The 22,885-nt window shown below is 37.7% G+C and overlaps 1 protein-coding gene across 3 annotated transcripts in view; it reads right to left on the bottom strand.

Moving 5' to 3' along the window:
* Sestd1 (SEC14 and spectrin domain containing 1) overlaps positions 1-22,885 on the bottom strand; it is a 128,143-nt gene that overhangs the window by 81,747 nt on the left and 23,511 nt on the right. For 2 of the 3 annotated variants that reach the window (XM_027943977.2, XM_071619020.1), the window contains exon 2: positions 1,193-1,272. In XM_027943977.2, the coding sequence (XP_027799778.1) occupies positions 1,193-1,247 (55 nt within the window). In that variant the 5' untranslated portion in view covers positions 1,248-1,272. Of the gene's footprint in view, positions 1-1,192; positions 1,273-20,642; positions 20,684-22,885 lie in introns of those variants that run through there. The other variant, XM_071619018.1, reaches the window with a different exon arrangement.

Raw genomic sequence — 22,885 nt, 5'->3', positions numbered from 1 at the left:
TGAGATTAAGAAGGGAAAAGCAGATAATACCATCCAAATGACCCCAAATAGGGTCCACAGTACCCATTCTATTTGTGTGGCAGGTTGGGGAGATGAAGGTTGGGGGTCACTGGAGACGGAACCCAGGAGCATTCTGTCTCTTGTCTCTCTACTGCAGCCCTTTGCCTCTGCCTCCCCAGGCTGGGATTATTGTACCTGGCCACAGTGCCTGTTCTGAAGTAGGAATGATTTACTCAATGATCCAAATTCCAGAAAATCAACACTCAACACACCACACCGCTGCTCTCAGGCTAGCAAAATATCTCACAGCTTCTCCTTTACTTGTTTTAGGTGATACAGATTAGTGTTAATAAGCTAAAATAAAGTTAAGCCAGTACAACCCAATTCCAAACAGTTAAAAGTGAAAGCAGAGCCATGCATGGTGGCCCATGCCTGTAATCCCAGCGGCTCAGGAAGCTGAGGCAGGAGGACCTCAAGTTCAAAGGCAGCCTTAGCAATAGTGAAGTGCTTAGCAACTCAGTGAGACCTTGTCTCTAAATAAAATACAAAATAGGGCTGGGGATGTGTGGCTCAGCGGTCAAGTTCAATCCACAGTACCAAAAATAAAGAGAGAGAAAAAAAGCAGCGCAACTGATAATTCTATAACTGCTCTAGTGTACTACAACATTCTCACACATGGAAACAAAAGCCAAGGAACAGGATTTCACAAAGACTAACTACTCTAGATTTCAGAAACAATTATTTAGATGCCACCTATTCAATTATTTTTTTTTTTGAGAGAGAGAGAGAGAGAGAATTTTTTAATATTTATTTTTTAGTTTTCGGCAGACACATCTTTGTTTGTATGTGGTGCTGAGGATCGAACCCGGGCCGCACGCATGCCACACAAGCGCGCTACCGCTTGAGCCACATCCCCAGCCCTCAATTATTAATTATAAGATTTTTATTTAAGAAGTAAGAAATTTGGCATCTACCTTGTAGAGGTCATTTTAATTAAATTACAGAAGAGAATAAAAATTGCCCTGCCAGGAACCAGCCCTGACAGTCCACTCACATAGCTCTTCACTCTCATTAAGACATACCATTTTAAAATCTTTCACAGAAAAACAAAATGACTTCTGTCAAACTTATCAAAGAAAGGAAGTTTATGTAAACTTATATATCAAACATTTCCAATTTTAAGAAAACATACCTGAAAGGAAGGCTAGTTTTTTCTTCAGAATGGGTAATATTACTGAGGCCTCCATTTCACTCCAGGAAACGTCCTCACTTCTGAAAACACAAAAAGTCAAATGTCAACCACAAAATAACAACCATTCTATGAAATATGTATTTATGATGGTTTATCCCAGGACTTCTGAGAACTACCAATATTTTGAAGCAGATAAGCTCCCAAGCACTGTAGATTGATCAGTTAGCAGTGCCCTGGGTGTCTACCCAGTAAATACCAAGAGCACTGCCCAGCTGTAACAGTCAAGGTATCTCTAGACTTGGTCAATGTCTTCCGGTGGGTAAAATCACAGCTGGGTGAGAATAACCAACTGACTGAATGATTTTTCAGAGCAGTACACCTGGGCTAACACAGTCCCAGTACACAGAGGTAACTCAGTAAATTATTTGTTGAATAATGTGTTGAATGAATGAATCAATCAATCAATCAATCAGGCAGGCAGGCAGGCAGGCAATCTTCTATTGCATTCTTTATTAATTATACAGTTTAATTCAAATATCTGATTCCTTCTCTTCCAATATTAAATAGCATTTCTGATTTCTTGAATTTTGTCTACCCTATAATACAGACAATGCATTTTAATTTCCATCCATCTCAAGATACTTCCTAATACACTACTTTAGTTTTTGTCCCCACTACTGCCTCCATATTTCTATGGTTTCCAGTTTAAAATTCTCCAGAGGGGGGAAAATAACTCATTTCTTAATAACAAAATCACTGTTTTGTGCCAAATCACAATAGACTGTTCTACCTCTGTTTTTCTGGAGTCTACTTAGTCACAGGCAGAAGTTATGCTAAGGACAAAAAAGGAGTATCCACACGGCAAGGGCCGCGGCCAGCGAGTGCTCCTTAAATGGGGCCTTTGGCATGGCAGGCATTCAGAGGTCTGGCCAGCCCCACACACTCCTAAAACAGAATTGGAGGAGAGCAGGATCTTTAAAAAAAAAAAAAGAAAGAAAGAAAAGAAAAACAAGAAAACCAGAGGCTCAATTACATTGTCCTTCTCCACGTAGCCTCATGCCTGAGAGCTCTCTGCAGCACATTTTCCATCCCTCCCTCCCACGGCATCTCACTCCCACCAGCCATCACAACACAGGGCAGTTCCTTGGAGTGCTCCATGAAATTTTATTGCATTTAGTAAAAGTATATTCTCTTGAAAACAATTTTCCAGTGGAGTGGAAAATGACTCTTTATACGAAAGAATTTTATTTATTCAGCAAACACCTGCTAGGAACCCCATCCCATTCCAGGCACTGTGCTACCTACCAGATGGAACTAAATGCTCAAGTCCCAGCCCTGCCCTACAAAAAAAAGTATAGGTTTGTTTTGTTTTTTTTTTTTTCAATCTTGCATAGTAAAAGAAAAACAAAAAAGGATCTCATCTAAACAATGGTCAGACACTGGCCAATTAAAACTAATTAAGCCAGTATATTATTCTACAACTTTTGTATATTTAATAATAAAAAAACACTATTTTCACTTGTCTACACAGAGAACAAGCTGTCAAACTAAATGATATGTTCTTTTAAAGTTTTCTTCCTTAAATATTTGTTTGCAATTTTTGTTCATTCATTTCTGTTCCACATTGGCCCAGTTAATAGACAAGCAGTAGAAAATAGGAAGAAAAGCTCACAATTCACATCTTCATCCAAACCCAGTAAGCACTTCATGTTTCTGGATCAGTGTTATAACTCAATGAGTTATTGAGCTATACAAGAATCCAGAAAGTTTGAATTCATCTCTTGGTTCCCTTGCCCTGTGACCAGCCTGTTGGGGACCTGATTTGAAGTCTGCTAATGATAATAATGATTGTGATACTTAACATTTTCCAAATGTGTACTATAAACTATGCACTGATCTAAATGATTACTTTGTATTAACTTATTTAATGTTCACAATATTTCTGAGGTAAATATTATTATTATTGCCATTTCACAAAAGAGTCAACAGGGGCTCAGACAAGTTAAATGTTGCCCCAATTTCACATGGTTAATAAATGAGATTGTTGGGATTCACACCCAGGCAATCTGGTTCCAGTAAAATAGCTTTCATATCACACTGTCAGCTTCCCAATAAAACAGCTCTGAAAATATCCACTGACATCTGGCCAATTAAGCAAGATGAGGCTCTAGATTATGTGCAGAATAAATATACCTAGAGCATATGTGGCATAATAAAAAATATCCCTGGCTCCTAGCACAGGACCCCTAAAACCCTTGGAATTTCCTGAGTGATAAGTGACTTTTGTCCTTTCTAATGGGCCCTTCCTCTCACACCTGAGTTTGTACTAATAAAGTGACAGGCTGGGTCCTCTACAACCTTAGGATGAGGCTGGTTGCTAAAATACAAACTTTGATTGAAAGCTTAGAACTTCAACCCTACTAACCCCAAGGAGAGAGGAACTGGAGACTGAGTCAATCATCAGTGATTTAATCAATCATACCTACATGATGAAGTCTCCATAAAAACGCCTAAGCCAGGGGTTCAGAGAGCTTCCAGGTGGGCGCACACAGAGAGGTGATGGAGGGTAGCACACAGGAGCGGGCAGAGGAGCTCTATGCCTTCCTCCAATACCTTGCCCAACAGATCTCTACTATTTGGCTGTTCACATATGGAATCCTTTACAATGATAAATACACAGTTTTCCTAAGGTCTATGAGCACTTTAGTGAATTAGCAAACCTGAAGAGAAAGGGTGTCGTGAAAACCCCTGATCTACAGCCAAGTCAGACAGAAGTGTGGCAACCTGGGAACCTGATATTTGTGACTAGCATCTGAAGTGAGGGCAATCTTATGAGATTAAGCCTTTAAACTCTTTTAGAGTTTGACAACAGCACTGGTGCTTAGTGCCAGAACTGAACTGAATTATAAGACACCCAGTGGGTACCTAGATAGTTGGAAAATTGGCTGATATGAGTCAAAACCCCATATATTTGCTGTCAGAAATTTGTCAGTAAAAACAGTTACATACACACACACACACACACACACACACAGCCATGTCACTGCCTCCACTCATGCTAAGGTGCCAACACTTTTGCTCACCTGTACTTTTATACCATCAGTGCAAAAGTCAACACAGTAAAAAAGACAAATAATGACCTAAGAATTATCATGAAAAACAGTTTTTCAGGGAGTCCATAAACCTTATGGACTCCCTGAAAGCTAGAAACAAGAAAACTGCCAATCCAGCTGTCAAGAGGCAGCTTAAATTCCCACAGTGAATTTAAGCCTAGGGAAGTACCATACATAGCCAGCAGCAAACTGGCTTCTTAACTGGATGTGTCTATCTGACTATGAGCACAAATTCTCAACCACCTTTAAATCCCTGCTATTTTTTGAGCCTATTTCTCTATCCTTCTCATCAGGTCTATAAATTGTACAACACCCTTGCAGCAAATCTTTTTCTGCATAAGTTAGCTAGAGTAGGTTTCTCTTTTTTACTCTTCAAGTCAATGGAGAAATCTGGAATAGAAAGCAAAACTACAATCTGGAGCTTAGAACACCATGTCTCAGCTCACTTCATGCTTCTTTTGGAAAATCTAATGCCATTCATTTTCAATGAAAAGATACATCAATACATGGAGGTTTTAACCCTTGCCACCATAAAACCCGATTAAATAGCACCCAAGAGATTAAAACACTGGGAATCCCTAATACCCCACAAGGTATAAGAAACAATAGCTGCAGGTTATCTTGGAGTAAAAATCTTCATATTAAGAGTTTGCAAGTCAGGTTATTGATTATATGCCAAGAAATGCCAAAGTTTAATTCCCAGCATTGAATTCTTCCTATACTCATATTGGAAAAGAGAGATGACTTCAGCCTCTCAGTCTGGATTCACTTTGGAAACTGACATCCTCAAGCTACCCCATTTTTCCATCACTGTCTCCTAAGAGACAGGTATTTGTGAATTCTCCTTTAAAGAACCACCTCAACGTGGTAAAATACTCTGCTATTGTTATTAATACAAAAGCTTTATTGTTTCTTTTAGAACATATTGAAAGTGATGAAGAAGTAAAGTAATGAGAAATAAAGGTTTGGAGATGTATTGATCAAAATCAAAATAATAAATGGAAAAAAATGTGAAGCACTCAAGAGAAAGAGACAGATACGGCTACTCTTTGTATCCTCCTCCTTTCTAGAGTCTTCTATCAATCTCTTTCAATGTTGTCACTAAAGAGATGGTAATGAAAAATAATGACTACTATTCATTCAAATTAAATTTAGTTTTTCAAGTTATTTGTTTTAGATTTTCAAGTCTTCATCACAATCATTAAAAAAAAGAATTCGCTTCTCTCTGGTTATGTTAATAACTTGTAAAATAGCTAAAATTGACACAACACAAAAATAAAGGAAAAATCCTGCAAAATACAACCAGGTACCACCATCTCTACAATACCATGCTAAATAACATATAAGTACCAGTTCATGTTCTTCTCCCATGGGAAAGATACAGATTATTATTTTTCACAAGAAAAGCCTTATTCACCCTAACTATATCTGAGAGGATTATGCTCTCAAACTGGAAGAAAGCCAGTAAGAGGCATTTTTTCTGGTATATAATAAAGAAAAGTGGCTAGGAAAGAGCAGCTTTAAAAAAAATGCCAAAAAAAGCAGACTAAGCAATGGAAGAATGAAGGAAACCACAACATTGCTTAACAAAGAAAACACAAGATGTGGCATATGCCTATGATTCTGGCTACTCAGGGGGCTGAGGCAGGAGGATTGCAAGCTTAAGGCCAATCCAGGCAACTTAGTGAGACCCTGTCTCAAAATAAAAAGGGATGGGGATATGCCTCTGTAGTTAAGAATTCCTGAATTTTATCCCCAGTACCAAAAAAGAATGAAAGAACATATAAGAAATACACTGCATTTTGCATATTTCATATATGGTCATTTAAAACAAGTTGAAATCACAATTTATTAAATACAAAAAAGGCAAAGAGTGTATTATAGCAGGTGAAGTGTCCTGGAGACTGTGAATATAAAGGAAAATGCAGCCATGGCTGCATGTTTATTCAATAAAAATCTAGAAACACCTTAATTTGGTTCTTAATATCTTAATTAATTTAATTAATTAATTTCAGTATCATTCCTAGATGCAAAATAAATCCTACCAAAACCAGAGCCCTTATAAAGTTAGATGACATATTCTGAGAACTAGAAATAAAGGGAGATTAGGTTTCCACTAATATTTCAACAATTTTCTAGTATAATCATCTTTCCCAATATCTTCATTAAAAAAGGAAAATAAGGACAACCAAGTCTCTCCAAGAGCAAAGTCTTATTTACCTTTACATTTATTCACTCATTCAACAAATCTATATTAAGAACCTAACAGACTGAGGCAAGGCTAGGTACTAAACATACCTGGCATTCAAAAACATCTGATGAATTAATGGATAGATAAATGAGCAAGAACGTGAAGAACAATAAAGCAAAACATTTATTCTAGGGATCTTATCATTATCATAACTACCCGAATGCCAACACCTTGTGCCTGGTTTTCCTGAAAGTCACTCCCTGAAGCTCTCTCTCTACAAAATAGCCTCCCCCAGGCCCAGCAGACAAAGAACTTGCTGAATGCTGGAGAGAGGCTGACTGTGGATGGTGGACAGATGGACATCAATGGTGCTACTGATGGGCAGCCATTAGAGGGCAGCAGAGGATGTGCTGAGCAGCAGGAAAAGACAATTACAAGGCTTTTAATCAAGACTGAGCAAATTATACTTTAAAAGAGACTGTAATTCATGATATGAATCGGTGCACTGGAACTCCTCTCCCATGAAGTATAAATCAACCAGCTTGTCTAGAAAATTCAGTTAGATTCTTCGAAGAGCATTTCTTAACCACCAGTGAAAACCCATTAGGATTGCCTAAGGCTAACTAAATCATCTCTAATAAGTCTGTATCATGGAGACACCTAATGGCAACAAGCAAAAGCAGAATGCAGCCTCCCTAGCCCTGTATTGCCAGGAGAAATATGAAAGTACAGCTATCCTTAAACTTAGATTAGAAAATACCTCAACTGTTGTTACAGAGAAAAGGCAATCTTAGAGATAAAAACAAACACACCCACAAGTACACACAGTACTCACTATCTTAAGGGTTCACCATTCAACAGAACCATACATAAAGTTATGCAGAAACAAATAAGCATCACTCCACTTTAGGATAATGTATCAGTAAAGCAGTATAACAATGGAAAATTTATGTAACTTTTCTGTTATTGCAGGTGCCAGGGTATGATGATTTATCTGATTTTATAACAATACTGACAAATCTAAATGAACGAACAGCAATCCTGTGGACAGAATTTAAATGGAAATGATAAAATGGCTAACTTTCACAATACATATCTACCCAAAAGTGTAACACCTTTCCTAAGCTAAAGTTATCACCTATAATAGCATTTTTACCTCGCGGATCCAGACCTAGTTTATCCTGTGATGGAGGACAAAGGAAGAAAACAGGGAGAAAGGAAAGGGGGCAGATTTTAATAGTTTTCTGGGAAAATAAAAAAATTCTACCTTGAGACAAGAAGTCTACATTTAGGAGTCCAGTAGTACATTAAAAGTTCTATACTATACTTAAACTTCAAAAATTAAAAAAGTTTTTTTCTAGTGACATTCCACCACTTAGAAACCCTTTTCCAAAATTACAAATAAGCAAACTACCCCCAAACCACCATCCTCCCCGTGTCTCTTCTCCAGAGCCATGGCCACTGAACCTAAGAATTCAGAAGCAGAGGGAAGTCTATCTGAGGGAGCCTAGCAATTACTAAACCCTGAGTAGCTGCAACCCTCCATTTTTGAATGTCCAGAGTCAGAAATTCCTTAACTAAATGATTTTTCTTTTAAATCTTTGGCTCTTCTTGTCTATGTTAACTTACTGAAAAATCCTCCAGAGTTTGGCTGATTATTTAACAAAATTGGAGCAGCAACAGAAAAAGGAATATTGTTATAGAATGGCAAATCACATTGGTGGAGTACCATGTGGTTAAAGATACCCCTGGCATACCCAGCTATGGAGAACCCCATGGCTAATCTTCCTTACCTGCTGCCAGAGCTCTCAAAAGAGCTCTCCACCTGGATGGCTGCTGCATCTGAGCCTTGCTCTGAGTTTCAGAAGCCTGGACCACTTTCTATGCATGGCATGCATGTTTCTGCAGAGTCCACCTGGGTGGGTAGGTCTCCCTCCAATATCAGAAAACAAAGCAGGTCCAGTCCCAATAATTATAAATCCCAACATTTCATTTCTATATCCTAACCCCTCTTCATCTGCAGTAGGTATCTCCTGTCCTTGTCAATTCAGAATTCATATGGGACATCACCAAACTCTTCTCTATTGATTTTCCTTCTGGAGAGAAGTGTTCTCTCTCCTCAGCAAAGCCATACCTGCCTTCTACTGAGCTGAAATCAGAGTAAATCCAATATCCCAGATAATTAAGATACATTTCAACAGAGTTGCAGATATACTACAAGGTCTCTAATTCCAAATAACTGGCACACAAATTTTGGTGTCCAATTGCTTATACATTGTATACCAGAAATAAACAAAAGAGTGCTTTTGTTAAAATAATATACCTATGACCTGAATTGAAATTTTGGCACTAAATTTTTTGTTTGTATAAGGTAAATATTTGGTGTGTACCAAATACCACATTGGAAAAAGAAATAAAAATAGTCTAAAAAAAGTTGTAACTAAAAATACTGCCCCCCAAATGGAAGATATTATAGTTTTACCTAGGCAGAAAGAAGCCAGTAAGATACCTGAATTCCTTTCTGACAAAAAAAAAAAAAAAAAAAAAAAAAAAAAATCTCATTTTAAAAGTCAATGTACATATTGTAATGTATTTTTTGTGGTAAACCTACCCAAACATTATTGAACATACTGTCAACACTTTAACTTCTTCAATAACTGAAATGCCATTATTTGTTTACCTGGAACAAGTAAGACACATATGAAAATGAAGTATTTATAAAATGATCACTTCCTTTGTCCCTCCAAAGAACTGTTGGCAATACTGGCTACCTTCCCCACGGAAGGCCTCTCTGCCATGGGATTTGGTTCCCAGGAGCTGTTCTCTCTGAAAGGCACTTTGTGCCGTGGTAAGGTCACTTGGGAGCCAGGGTGACTCACCTCCAGCCACTGACTAGCTAATTGGTTATAGCAATTCCTTTAATGTCTTTTGTGGGCATAATTACTAAATCTAGCTCATAACACTGAGGGTTAAGTAAGCTAATGTGTATATACAGTGTCTGATACATTCTAGGACAGTAAATACCCAATAAGTGCCATCTATTATTAGTAGCTAAATTTTCCCTTCTCCACCAATTACTGGTTTACTAATTTACTAGTTTACTGCCACTGACTCTCCACTGAGGCCACAGTCAAAACATTCCCATTAAGGCCTTCTCAGTCCAGTAAGACTAAAACAGTCCCACCCTTATTATAAATAACATCTCCTAATCCTTTTTTTTTTTTTTGGGGGGGGGGGATGGGGAATAGTGGTACTGGAGATTGAATCCAGGAGTGCTTTACTACTGGCTACATCCCCAGCCCTTTTTTCAATATTTTTTTTTTCTTTTGAGACAGGGTCTCCACTAAGTTGCTTAGGGCCTCACTAAATTTAGGCTGGCCTTGAACTTGCAAACCTCCTGTCTCAGATTCTTGAGTTGCTGGGATTACACGTGAGACACCTCACCCAATTCTTCTAATAACTTTTTTGTTACAAGAATATCATTCCATCCTCATAGTTCTACCAATATTTACAAATAATTCTATTACTATGCCATTTTGTCTGATGAGAAAATGGGGGCACCAGGAAATAATTTGCCCAAGGTCGTATGGAAGTTAACAGATTTGTAAATAACAGAGTTGGAACCACAGACCATCTACTCTAACCTTTTCATCATTTCACTGATTATATAATTAAAATGGGTGAATTTATGGTATATAAATATTACCTCAATAAAGCTGTCATAAAAATTTTAAATAAACAACAGAATTGCCCATTTTGAAAATCAGAAAAATCTGGATGAAATGATGTGCATTTTAAGTATTAAAAAAATAAAAAACTAAAAATATGTAAGCAATATGCTCCAGAAAATCTGCAAAATGAATTGCATATGCTTAGCAATTTATCCCCGACTTCCACTATAATTAGAACATACTGCTATGTAAGAAATTCAGCTGCGAAGACAAATTTCTTTCAACATTGTACATTCTAGATGATATTAAGGTTATGTTTTTTAAAAAGAGTCCTTTATCTTTTAGTGACATACACTTTAATGGGTGTCCTAGTTTGCTCATGCTGCTACAACAAAATACCTCAGACTGGTTGATTTATAAGTAATAGAAATTTATTTCTCACGGTTCTGGTGCTGGAGAGTCTAAGATCAAGGCACCAGGCAATTCAGTGTCTGATAAAGATGGTGTTCTCTAGGTGTCCTTGTCAGCAGAGGTGACAAGAGGGCACAAGGGAGTAGTACATCCTCATGGATGTACCACGTCCTGCTTTGGAGAGCACACCCTTCAACTGCCAGCCTTTAATGGAGGGCGCTAATCCCAATGATGAGGGCAGAACCCCCAAAACTCAATCACCCCTAAAGCTGCACTTCCTTATTCCATCATGAAGGCAATTAAGTCTCCACATGTGAATTCTGGTGAACACTTAAGACCACAGCATGGGATTTGGGAAAGGAAGATATACTTGGAACGGGACCCACCATTTGTCAATTATTGTTGAAAGTGGATGATGAGGAAGCATTGGCTCCTTTTTACCATTCCCTATGTTTCTGTACGCTTGAAAACGTCCATGATAAAACTTAAAAAGACTAAATCTTTATATATATGGAGACTGTATAAGAGGAAGCCATAATTCTTTTAGAAAATTTTGCATTTAGCAATATTTTCTTGATTTCATATACTCCTAAAATATTCTCATAGTCATCATCATATTCTAAAGGTCTTGGAAAAGAAAAATCTGAGTCTTTGGACCCCAGCTGACACTGATAAATGTAGTAGCCACAGGATAAAAAGAAACAGGCAGGGGCAGACAGGCGCAAAACCCCGGCCACTGCCAACTATAGGCACCGGAGACTTTCAGTCCCTGCCTCTTTGCACCTTTCTCACTTTGTGACTGTAGTCATTTTCTCAGCAGCCTCCCTATCTCTATCACCATCATACATTTTTGTTAAGTGATTAAATTACCAAGAAAAGCAAAAATGTTCATCCATACAAGCAATCACTAGTGGTTGACCAGACGCATAAGCAGAGTTCTTAGGTGAAGAATCAATAAATATTTTAAATATCATATAGCTTGATCCAGAAAAGAAATAGATTTCAAAGATTTTGTGCATGACACACCTTAATACTGGAGAGACTGCTCCATACTCGGTGACAATCTGTTTTACCCTATGTAGTTCAGAAGGCCAAAAAAGTTATTTCTGAAATCCAGAATAGGTGTTGGCTCTGTCACTTGAATGTGTGTATTTGTTTGCCTCGGACAATGCCTGGCACATGACCAATGTACAATCAATATTTGTTGAGTAAACTCCCTCCTTGTGATTCTATGCCTTTCTCATTTAGATGCTATTTAACAGAAAAATTAGGGAGCAAAATAAAAATTCTGGGAAAAACAAGCTAACTTTAAACTTGTCAAATTGCTATGACAGATCATGTATTTACAGAATATTAAATTTGAACAGAATATTAAGTTACATAGTTCAGGGACATTTACTGAAAACCTTGGTTCCTGGCCACTGGGATCAGGAAAGAAGAGACGCCCTTTATAAAGCCTTCTTTATGGGGAGCTGACTCCAACCTTAGGCTTTTGGAAATGGCTTCTTTGACTTCAATAATCTTGCAACCAAAGAGAGTTTTCATAATCAGTACTTCAACACTTGAAAAAAAAGAATCATATTTAGCTTTCATCTTTTTCCATTTTCTTAAATGACTTTTTTTTTTCCAGTACCAGGGATTGAACATAGGGGTCATTAACCACTGAGCCACATCCCCAGCCTTTTTTATATTTTATTTAGAGACAGGTCTCTCCAAGTTACTTAGGGCCTTGCTAAGTTGCTAGAGCTGACTTTGAACTTGAATCCTCCTTAACCACTGGGATTACAGGCTTGCACCACCAGGCCTGGCAAAAGGGCTTTCTAAAAGTAGTCACTGCTTCTAATACAAAAGAGGCACTAGAGCAGTACTTCTGTGTGTAGTGACTTCTGGCCCACCTAGTGTGCCCCTAGCAGCACATTCTGTTCCCTGAAAAGGAGCAGGGCAGCCTGGTATCATGATTGACTAGAGCCAGGCTGACCTGAGGAAAATCCTAACTCTGTCCCTTATTAGCTGTATAACCTAAAGCAAGTTGCTTTACTTCTCACCCCAGTTTAAGTACTTCGCAAAACAGGGTGCCACTCACAGTAGGGAAACATGCTAGAATTCTTCTATAAAGTCTCCCTTTTAGCTTAAGCTCACTTGCATTGCCTTTACTGCTCAAAAAAATCAAGGGAACAGAACTAAGATAATCACTTTTGCTGAAGCCCCTCCCCTTAGCATCCCTCTCCTCACAGGAATTCATTATGGCATAGATCAACCACTGAGGCAGCAACCTACCCACAATCCCTAGGCCCTCACAATTGAGAAGTGTGGGGTCACCTCATACGTTGACAGACAGCCTCTGTGATACAAGAGACATCAGGCATGCCGCTATGTGTGTTTCTGCGTGATAGTGTACATAGGGAAATGTCTCAACACTATTTTTGGCCTAAACATCATATTTTTTAACTCAATTACATTTTATACATTGGCGGCATTGGGGGTGTCATATTGTCTTTTTAACAAGACTACCCTTGTGTGTAATTGTGTATTGGGTCGGGAGGATTTCCATTTGAAGGTCTGTGACTACAGTGGCAGAAAAACAGATGTTGCAATGATTCTGCCTGAAGATATAGGAATGTGTTGGAAATAAAGCCTGTCCTTCCTGAAAGAGAACACTGTAGTCCTAGGGGCCCCATTTACACCAGAAAAGCACAGAGGCTTCATCTCAAATGCTAACTCAGCCAACTGGAAGTATGCATTGGAAGAGTTATGGACCAAGATGCCCACTCTGTTCATGGTATGGGGGTTTTGCCATTGAAATGAAGTTTCATAACTTCATCTAGATATTGTGACCATATAAATCCAAATCTCCAAGGTATCTCTCAAAAATTAAACAGACTAACAAGAACAAATAAAACCACAAACCATACAAATCCCATACCTTCAACACAACTGTAAAACAAACTACTAACTTTGAAGTAGAAAATATAAACATCCTTCTAGTGAAGATATTTCTAAAGTTCTTCCCTTAACACCTTACAGAGAGCAAAGGCAGATCTAGAGAAAGGAAAAAATGCACAGAAGGAAGGAGAGGGGAGTACAAATCCTAAAACTAACCTAAAGTCATTCATAGAAAGAGAAAGCCACCCCAATGAGAACATCCCGATAGATAAGAGAAAACTACCAAGAAGGGATTTTAAGTTCACACAGGACTTAAGGAGACTGTCTTGGAAGCGCAATGCTTCAAAGGTGTACAAGTAAATTTTATATGTCAACCTGACTAGGCCACAGGATGCCCAGATACCTGGTTAAACTTTATTTCTGTCCAAGATATTTGGACAAGATAGCATGTTCAGAATAAATTAGCACTGAATTGGCAGACTAGTTAATTAGACTGCCCTCCCCTCCGTGCATGAGCCTCATCCAATCTGTTGAGAGCCCAACTAGAACCAAAGTGGAGAGGAAGGAATTCTCTCCACTGGACAAGCTTGAGCAGAGACACTAATCCTCTTCTGCCTTTGTACTAGAACATATACTGCTAAGACTTCTGCTTCTCAAATCTCTGGACTCAGAATGGATCTTATAGCATAGGTTTTCCTGAGTCTCCAGCTTGTAGGTAGCATATAAAAGAGCTAAGTCTCCATAATCACGTAAGCCAATTTCTTATTATAATTCTCATTCTAGGGCTAGAGATGTAGCTCAGTGATAGAGCACTTGCCCAGCACATGCAACACCCTGGGTTCAATCCCCAGTACTAGGGGGAAAAAAGACTATAAATTTCATCCTAGATATAAAGAGACAAAAAGGTGGGTAGGTAGACAGCTCTCCATCTTATTGGTTCTATTCTGGAGAACTGGGACAAAACAAAGGAAAAAGAAGGAAAAAAGAATGGGAGGTGTATTGTTTGGAAATTACTGGGCGATGGGAAAAGAGACTAAAAAGGAAATTTGAGATTCTGTAAGAACAACATAAATTTAAAAAAAATGAGATCATGAAATAAAAATAAAGAGAAAGGTGTTGAAATGGAAAATAGAAAAAGAGGTACAATTATGCATAAGTAGAATCCCTGAAGAAGAAAAATGAAACACTGGAACAGAACAAACATTTAAGTATAATCCAAGAAAACTTTTTAGAAACAAATACCTGACCCTACATTTAAAAGAAGATAGTAAGGAAAATTGACCTGATTATAATTATCTCTAAGACACAGCCTAGTAAAACTATTAGACTTTAAAAATAAATGGGGAAGTCAGGCATAATGGCTTACAGCTATAATCCCAGATGGCTGAGACAGGAGATCAGGAGTTCAAAGTCAGCCTCAGCCACTTAGCAAGGCCCTAAGCAGCTTAGCAAGAGCCTGTCTCAAAATTTAATTTTTTTAAATAAGGCTGGGAACATGGCTCAGTGTTTAAGCAGTGGGTTCGATCCCCAGTACAAACAACAACAACAACAACAATAATAATAATAATAATAATAATAATAATGGGGGGAAATCTCCCAGGAATTCCAAGCAAAAGAATCAAATAATTTGTAAGGGCAGAAAATTTGGGCTGGTATCAAATTACTCAAAAACAACAAGCAAGGCCACATTGTAAACAAGAAAAGGATCTTATTTCCAACCTATCTATACTATAAGTATTAAAACTCTGGAAAAACAACCAAGAATTCAGGGAAAAGTGTCCCCACAAACTCCTCTTAAGAAATCCTTAAGAGGAGCCCCCTTTGAAATTGAAAGCAACTTCCTGATAACTGCTTTTCTGCATCTGTACTTCCTCATGCTAAGAGTAATAACTTCCTCGTGCAGAGGCCAAGAAGTTAAGAATGACATTCTCTGGCTAAGACAGCCTAGTGAAATCTACATATGTATAACACCTGGCTTTTCTTTCTATAAATTGTAACCCTCCTGTAGGACCAAAAGAGAAGCAAACTAGCTGCTGCTCCTCAGTTTAATCAAACTGCATAAAATTAATTTTTCCTTTTTATATTGTTTGCTTACTTCTTATGAGGGAAGGTAGCCTGGTTCAGCCAGCCCTGAAATCCAGGCAGGTTCTCTGGCCTGTCTGCCAATAACAATCCCACTAAAATATTAGGATGCATCTAACAGAACCTTCAGCAGACTAATGGTAAGGATTCAATATATTTAACTATAAACTTCAGAGCAAAAAGAAATTACAGTTAAGGGCTTAAGACAAAACAGAATGCAACTGAAAAAGTAGGAAAAGAGAAAAAAATAAACTCATTGATCATAAAATAGCAACAGGTAAGAATCATGACCCCATCAAAAACAAACATGACAGATAATATAATGTTAAGTAAGAAAACAGGAAGCCAAGGACATATCAAAAAGGCATAAACACAGGTAGCTGCTATAATAACAAACAATAATAACAGCAAAGCCTAAAATATACTACGAAATGTTAGAAATGAAGGGCAAAGAAAGCACATTGCAATGCCAAGAAATAAAGAAAAATATAACAATAAATATAACATTGAAAACATAAATAATGGGGCTGGGATATTCTGGTAAAACTAAACCTTACTAGCAAAATCAAGAACAAAAAGAGCATTTTACCTCAAAATTTTAAATATACTATTAAACAATTCAAGTAAAACAGAAAACTAAAAACTCAAAATTATATATGTTCTAAAAAAAGATGTGAAAATTACACATTTAATAAATTTAAAAAAGGAGTATCTGTAGACTTTAATATCTATATCAATAGTATATATATGTCTCTAAATCAAAAAGAACAAAGTAAACCAAGGAAAAACAGAAGAATAAAAATAATACAGATAAAGGAAATTAGTGAGGCAAAAATTTAATAACTCATTATATTTAAATAAAAATCATGGATTTTTTTTTTTCTTTTGAGAAAATGGACCAGATTAATCTAGAAAAGACAAAAGGAGAAAGCGCAAATATCAAAATAAGAAGCAACAAGGGGGAAGAGTATAAAAATACACATTACACAAGACTACGTCACAGCATGATTTGAAACTGGAAGACACAACTGGAAATAACCTAAATGTCCATAGACAGGAGAGTCGTTGAATAAAGGAGTAAATCCACACAGTGGAGTACATGCAGCTCTAAAATAAACAAAGATCTCTTCACCAGGAAACACTATGGATATCTACAACACACTGCTCAATGGGAAAAGGTGAATAGAATACAGGAGTATTCCATATATGCAGTATGTTTCTTTTTGTGTAGTACAGAAGAAAGATGACTTACAATTATCTGTTCATTCTATACAAAGAGAAACAAAGGAATTAGATAAATGAGAAACTAATCAGAGTAAATGTCTCCTGGAGAGGCCAGGGAGAATAGGTAGAAAAGATAGCAGGAACGGAAAGGCAGTAAAGACATGGGAAGGATGACTAACACGTCTCTGAGTCTAGATTTCAGAATAGTTCTGAGTTTAGAACCATATTGTTTCACATACTCAAAAGGGAAAAAAAAAAAAAAAAGGCCAATGAGGATGGGAGTTGGGGTTTCTAAAGCGGATATCCAACAAAAACAAACATCTCTAATCCTACTTCAGTTGACTACCACAACTACACTAAATGGGGAAGGAGAGAACTAAACCCAATAACTTTTAAGCAGTTTTTTGTCTGTCATGGTACTGTGGATGAACCCATGCCTCACACGCAAGGCAGGCACTGTTCCTCCAAGCTACACCCCAGCCTCAAGCATGGTATTTTTACTACATATGCTCATGCTGGAAACAAGAGAACTGTAAATAGACACTAAATTCCAATATATGGGTTTGGTTTTCCCTAGTGTTAAGCAATTCTGAATTGCCTTTGGTGTATTCTAGGATTGAGCAAATAAGTAGACTGAATAACAAGAGCTAGGTGCCTGGCTGTCAAAGGAAGCTTCAAATATGGTAAAGGGGAAGGAAAGCTAGGAGGAGCCCCATAATAATGGCTGGAATAGAAAAAATTAATACATACTCATTGTTTTTAACACAAAGGGTCCTGATGATTAAATTTGCATGCCAACTTGACTAGGCCACTAGTCCAGACACTTAAGCATTATCTAGATCTCTGCAAGGGTATTTTGGGGGTGATGCTAACATTTTAATTTGTAAGGTAAAGAAGAATGCCCTCTGTAATGTAAGTGGGCCTCTTTCAATCAATTGACGTCCTGAATAGAATAAAGACCAATCCAGAGAGAGAGTTTTCTCCAGGCCACTGCCTTCACACTTTGAAACTGGCCTTTGAACTGGAACACTGGTTGGCCCACACCACATACCATGTTTGCCAGCCTCCCACCCAAATGACAGAATATGTAAAAAATTATTTACTTCTTCCTGGTGCCTGGATCTTGATTTCTAAATGCCATCCCAAATAAAAAGAATGAGTATTCCTTGAAAAACATGGCAGATGTCAAGGCTGGGTAAGGATAATACAAACAACTCTGGAACACTTGTTGCCAGAATATAAGGAAGCACTCAACGATTTACAGAAGGCAGAATGGTTCAGGTAGTACTGGTAACTGTGCATTAAAACCAGTGAGTACATATATAAACAAAAAGAACCAATTTTTTTAAAAAAACAAACTAGTGAGTACAAATTTTATGAGAACAGGAAATCAGATAGTCTCAAAAGTATCACCCCAGAGGGTGATTATTAATTATGAAGGGAAAAAAATAGTAATATTACAGTGGGGAAACCTGGCAGGTGCCACCATAACCCAGTGCTAAGTGCCAGGAGTGGACCTTGCAGTAATGAAACAAAACCCCAGCAGGGACTCCTGATGGGCACACTGGTCACTGCTGGAGAAATGCAGCCAAAGATGCGAGTCTGAGTCTTATCATGAGGAAACATCACCCAAATGGTGGAATGCTTCTAAAAAACAACTGGCCTGTGTTGTTTAAAAATGTCCTATTATGAAGCAAAAAGGAAGGCTGAGGGAGGGACCTACAATAGAGGACAATGAGAGCCCTGACAACTGAAAGGAACTCATAATCCTGAACAGGATCCTGCACCAGGGAAAAAATAAAGTTTCTCTTACTCAAAAGGAAATTAGGGAATTTAGCAAAATGTGAACAGTGCCTTTACAATATTATATTTACAATATTATATCGATATTGATTTTCTGATGTTGACAATTATACTGTGATCATATAAGAAAGGGTTCTAGGCTGGGGCGGGGGGGCCTGGTGGTTCAATAAAGAGCTTGCCCAGCATATGCGATGCTCTGGGATCAATCCAAGCACAGCAAAAGAAAGGAACAGAGAAAAGAGAGAAGAGAGATAATGTCCTTACTTTTTGGTAAATACACAGAAGTATCTAGGGGTAAAGGACACAATATCTATAAATTACTTTCAAATGGCTTTATGATAAGTTAAATGTAGGAAAAAGTTAACATTAGAATATGTGGATGGAACGCTATATGGGAATTCTTTGAATTCTTTTTGTAACCTTTCTGTAAATCTAAAATTATTGCAAGATAAAACTAATTTAAGTAAAATTACAGTCATGTAACAAGCTTTTTCATGTTTTTTTTTCCCAGCACACCTGCACACTCCGCAGACACATGATAAAAACCTATTCTTTTTCCATACCTTCTCCATAAAAATGGCCACAAAACATGTTGTCTTCACCCTCTTCTCCTCAACAGCACTACTGCCTCAATTTCCTGAAAGACTTTACCTGCCTCCAGACTCTCCCTTTTCAGTTCTCCCTTCACATACGTGCAAAATTCACCTCCTGGAAGTTTTTTTGTTTTGTTTTGTTTTTTGAGAGAGAGAGAGAATGAATTTGTTTTTAATATTTATTTTTCAGTTATCCGCGACACAACATCTTTGTTTGTTTGTGGTGCTGAGGATCGAACCCAGGCCGCACACATGCCAGGCGAGCGCGCTACCGCTTGAGCCACATCCCTAGCCCCTCTTGGAAGTCTTGAATGGTGAAAATCTCCACAGTCAACTCTTTCAAGTCCGTCTCCTCTAGATGGGGGCCTGTCTCTCTCTCCATCCACCATGTGCTCATCACAAGAGGCCAAGTGCAGGCCTTTGAATTTGCAATGCTGTTTTTGCCATTTGTGCCCCGGACCATGCTGCCAACTCTGCTGAAATATTCTCTTCTACAGCCCCTGTCTAAGAAATCACAACCTGAAACCTTCTCTTAGCTTGCCTTCTTTGTGTATCCTAGCCTGATACAACTTCAGTGTGAGGATGAGTAACCAGTCTATCTCCTTCTCTAATGTGAGTTCACTGACACAGGATCACATCATAGTCACTGGTCAAACTGCTTAGAATACAATAGTTCCTCAAAGAGTGCTCCTTAATATGAACAATCACACTTACACAGACACATACACTATCTGAGCATAGTGTAAAGGGCAGAAAACGGTAAGAAAGCCTCAATCTTTATGTTAAAAATAAAAGCTAAGAAAATGAAAAGAAATTAATTCTAATTTCTACACATTTTCACAGAGGAGATGGCACATGCTTTTGCTTATTATTTAATGCAAGTTAGAAGAAGTCCTAGCCTTAGATTTTTGGCACTCGTCTTTAGAAAACAAATAACCTAATGTGATTTAATTTTTATTTTCTCTAGTTTTATGCTTAGGAACACATAGTTGTTCATAGGCCTTGAAATGAAACCAAAATTAATTTTATGAGTAAAATAATAATATAAAACCGAAAGCAGTTTTACTTTATATTTATGTACAAGAATCATCTTTTTAGTCAAAGTGCTTTAAAAGCAGTAATATCAGATTTCAACTCAATTCTAAGAAAAATCCAATCAGTGTAAATCTTAGTTTCTTGATCTAAAACTAAGCTGATTATATAATCAGAAAAAAAGTTTAAAGAAAAACATTATAAATGTTATACTTGTCTTCCTTCCCATTACATCACAACATAGGGGAAAATTAAATTATTTTCAATCATAAAATAAATATCCTTGTATTTTTTTAAATTTATTTATTTGTTCTGATTTGTTACACATGACAGCAGAAGGCATTTTAGTTCATAATACACAAAATGTGTCATGACACGCGACTGAATCAGGTTCACTCCGTGTGAATTGGGCTGGCAACTAATAACCACACAAACATAGAAAAATACCTTTTGGGGGGTGCAGTGATGGCTCCTCAGCCTCAGCTCCCAAAAAGGGAGGTAAGAGAGGCAGGCAAGAGAGCGAGCATGCCCCAACCCTGGTTTTTATTGGGGAAAGCTGTTCCATAGAACATTCCATCCAAATAAGGCAAAGGGATAATATTACAAGAGAACAAGGGGTCGGGTTTCAAAGGGTGGAGTCTTGCTTGGTGATGTCTTGGTCAGCAGTTTGCTGACATCTTGGAGAGTCACACCCATCTCAGGTGCTGTGTGGGATCATAGGCAGAGTGAGAAAAAAGGCACACATGGGTCGCCCAGCTCAATCAGAGCAGCAATGTCAGTCCTCCCTTCATGTACTCAAATGTGCATAGCTCAAATGCACAGCCCACGGATGGCTTGCAACACAAATGGAGTACAATTTTTCATTTCTCTGGTTGTACACAAAGTAGAATCACACCATTCGTGTCTTCATACGTGTACCTAGGGTAATGATGTCCAACTCATTCCACCATATTTCCTACCCGCTTTTCCCCTTCCACCCCTTTGCCCTATCCAGAGTTCCTACATTCCTCCCATGCTCCCTACCACCCCCATTATGGATTAGCATCCATTTATCAGAGAAAACATTCGGCCTTTGGTTTTGGGGGACTGGCTTATTTCACTTAGCATGGTATTCTCTAAGTCCATCCATTTACCTGCATAACAATCCATGTGAGTGCTTCTGTGAAAAAAGATATTATACATACAATATGCAAAGTCATAACTGGAAATCAGCTCAGGCATGGAAGTCTCTGATACCTCTCTCCTGGTTTTTCTGATGAACACTTTGTCTTAGATTTTTTAAGAGAATATCATGATTTAGTCCTTGCTTCCTAAATATTTCTATAATAGCCTATATTTCTATGCATAAAATTTATCATCTACTCAAAGTACATCCTATGGAGGTCAGAGATTGCCAATTTTATTTACCATTGTATGCCTGCCCATTTCCCATAAATCCCAAGTACAGTGTCTAGAACACAGAAGGAACTCAATGAATGTAAGACAAACAGTTGAATTAGTGTGGAGATTTTTTAAGGGCAATTTTTATAAGGATTTAATTTATTTTCTTTAGAAATAAGAAAAGTAATTATCTTCCAACATAAGCACTGGTAATTAGACATGTATGCTAAACAAGCAACAGATCTACTTTGAATAATGTAAAGGTTAGGTTCAAAATCTCTCCATGTCAGAGTACAGAGACTCCTTTGCCCCACTTACATGAAACAAGATTCCATGAGCCAGTGTCCTAGTCTCCTGTCACAAGGACAGACTGAACCATGACACCCAAATTTTGAAACGATATTGTACGTTATACTAATAAACCCACAGTAACAAAGTGGCATAACAAAGATGAATGCCTTCTGATCTTCACTGAGAAATCCTATTATGATCAATTAAATGCCTTCACAAAATCCTTAGAATCAAAAAATTCTTCAAGCAAAACATTACACTAGCAGCAGGATTTATATTTAGAAAAACAGAAAATCTGACAGGTGATTTGACAATAATCCATAACTTTCTTACCATAATTACTTTGCAGTAGTGGCTCAGTCATGCCTCTCTAAGAAACAACTTAGTAAAGTACTAATTATAGAAAGAAAAGTCAATGTCATCTTATAATCCTTTCCGTGTTTTGCTTATTATAGAGGTCATACTATGAACTGGACTGAATATGTATCCCCAAAATAAACAAGAAACTAGAGCACCTAATTTCTTCTTCCTCAGAGGAAAGGCTTTTTTGTTACCAGTTAATTGAATTTGTATCTCTGATCCTATTTTCTTCTCTATGTTCTCTATTCACTGACCTCTTTCCTCCTTTCTTTTTTCCTCCCCCTGCCTTGCCCTTCTTTTCTTAGCCCTAACTGCTTTTATAATTAGCAACCAAAAGTCCTGTCAGTCTTTCAAGTTGAGCACACGCTTGCACCAGCTTTATCATAAGACCTTCCAGAGGGTACTGACCTGGCACCAATGTCTGATTTCTTTACTCCTGCTGCAAGTTCTGTATTTAAAACTAGATGGAATTCCTTACCAGCTATGTAACTTAGTTTTTCCCCGGAAGGGAGTGGGTAAAAATACATACTCAAAATCAGATTAAGACTTGAATAAATAATTCTGTAGTTTAAATGAACTGCATGGGTTGCTACATTCTGTGCACCGTCCCCACCTTTTTAAAACTTAATAGAGAATTAAAACATGTCTTCGAGAGAATA

The sequence above is a fragment of the Marmota flaviventris genome, chromosome 11 (assembly GCF_047511675.1).
Source record: "Marmota flaviventris isolate mMarFla1 chromosome 11, mMarFla1.hap1, whole genome shotgun sequence".
NCBI lineage: Eukaryota > Metazoa > Chordata > Mammalia > Rodentia > Sciuridae > Marmota > Marmota flaviventris.
This window is presented reverse-complemented; position numbering and strand designations above follow the sequence as displayed.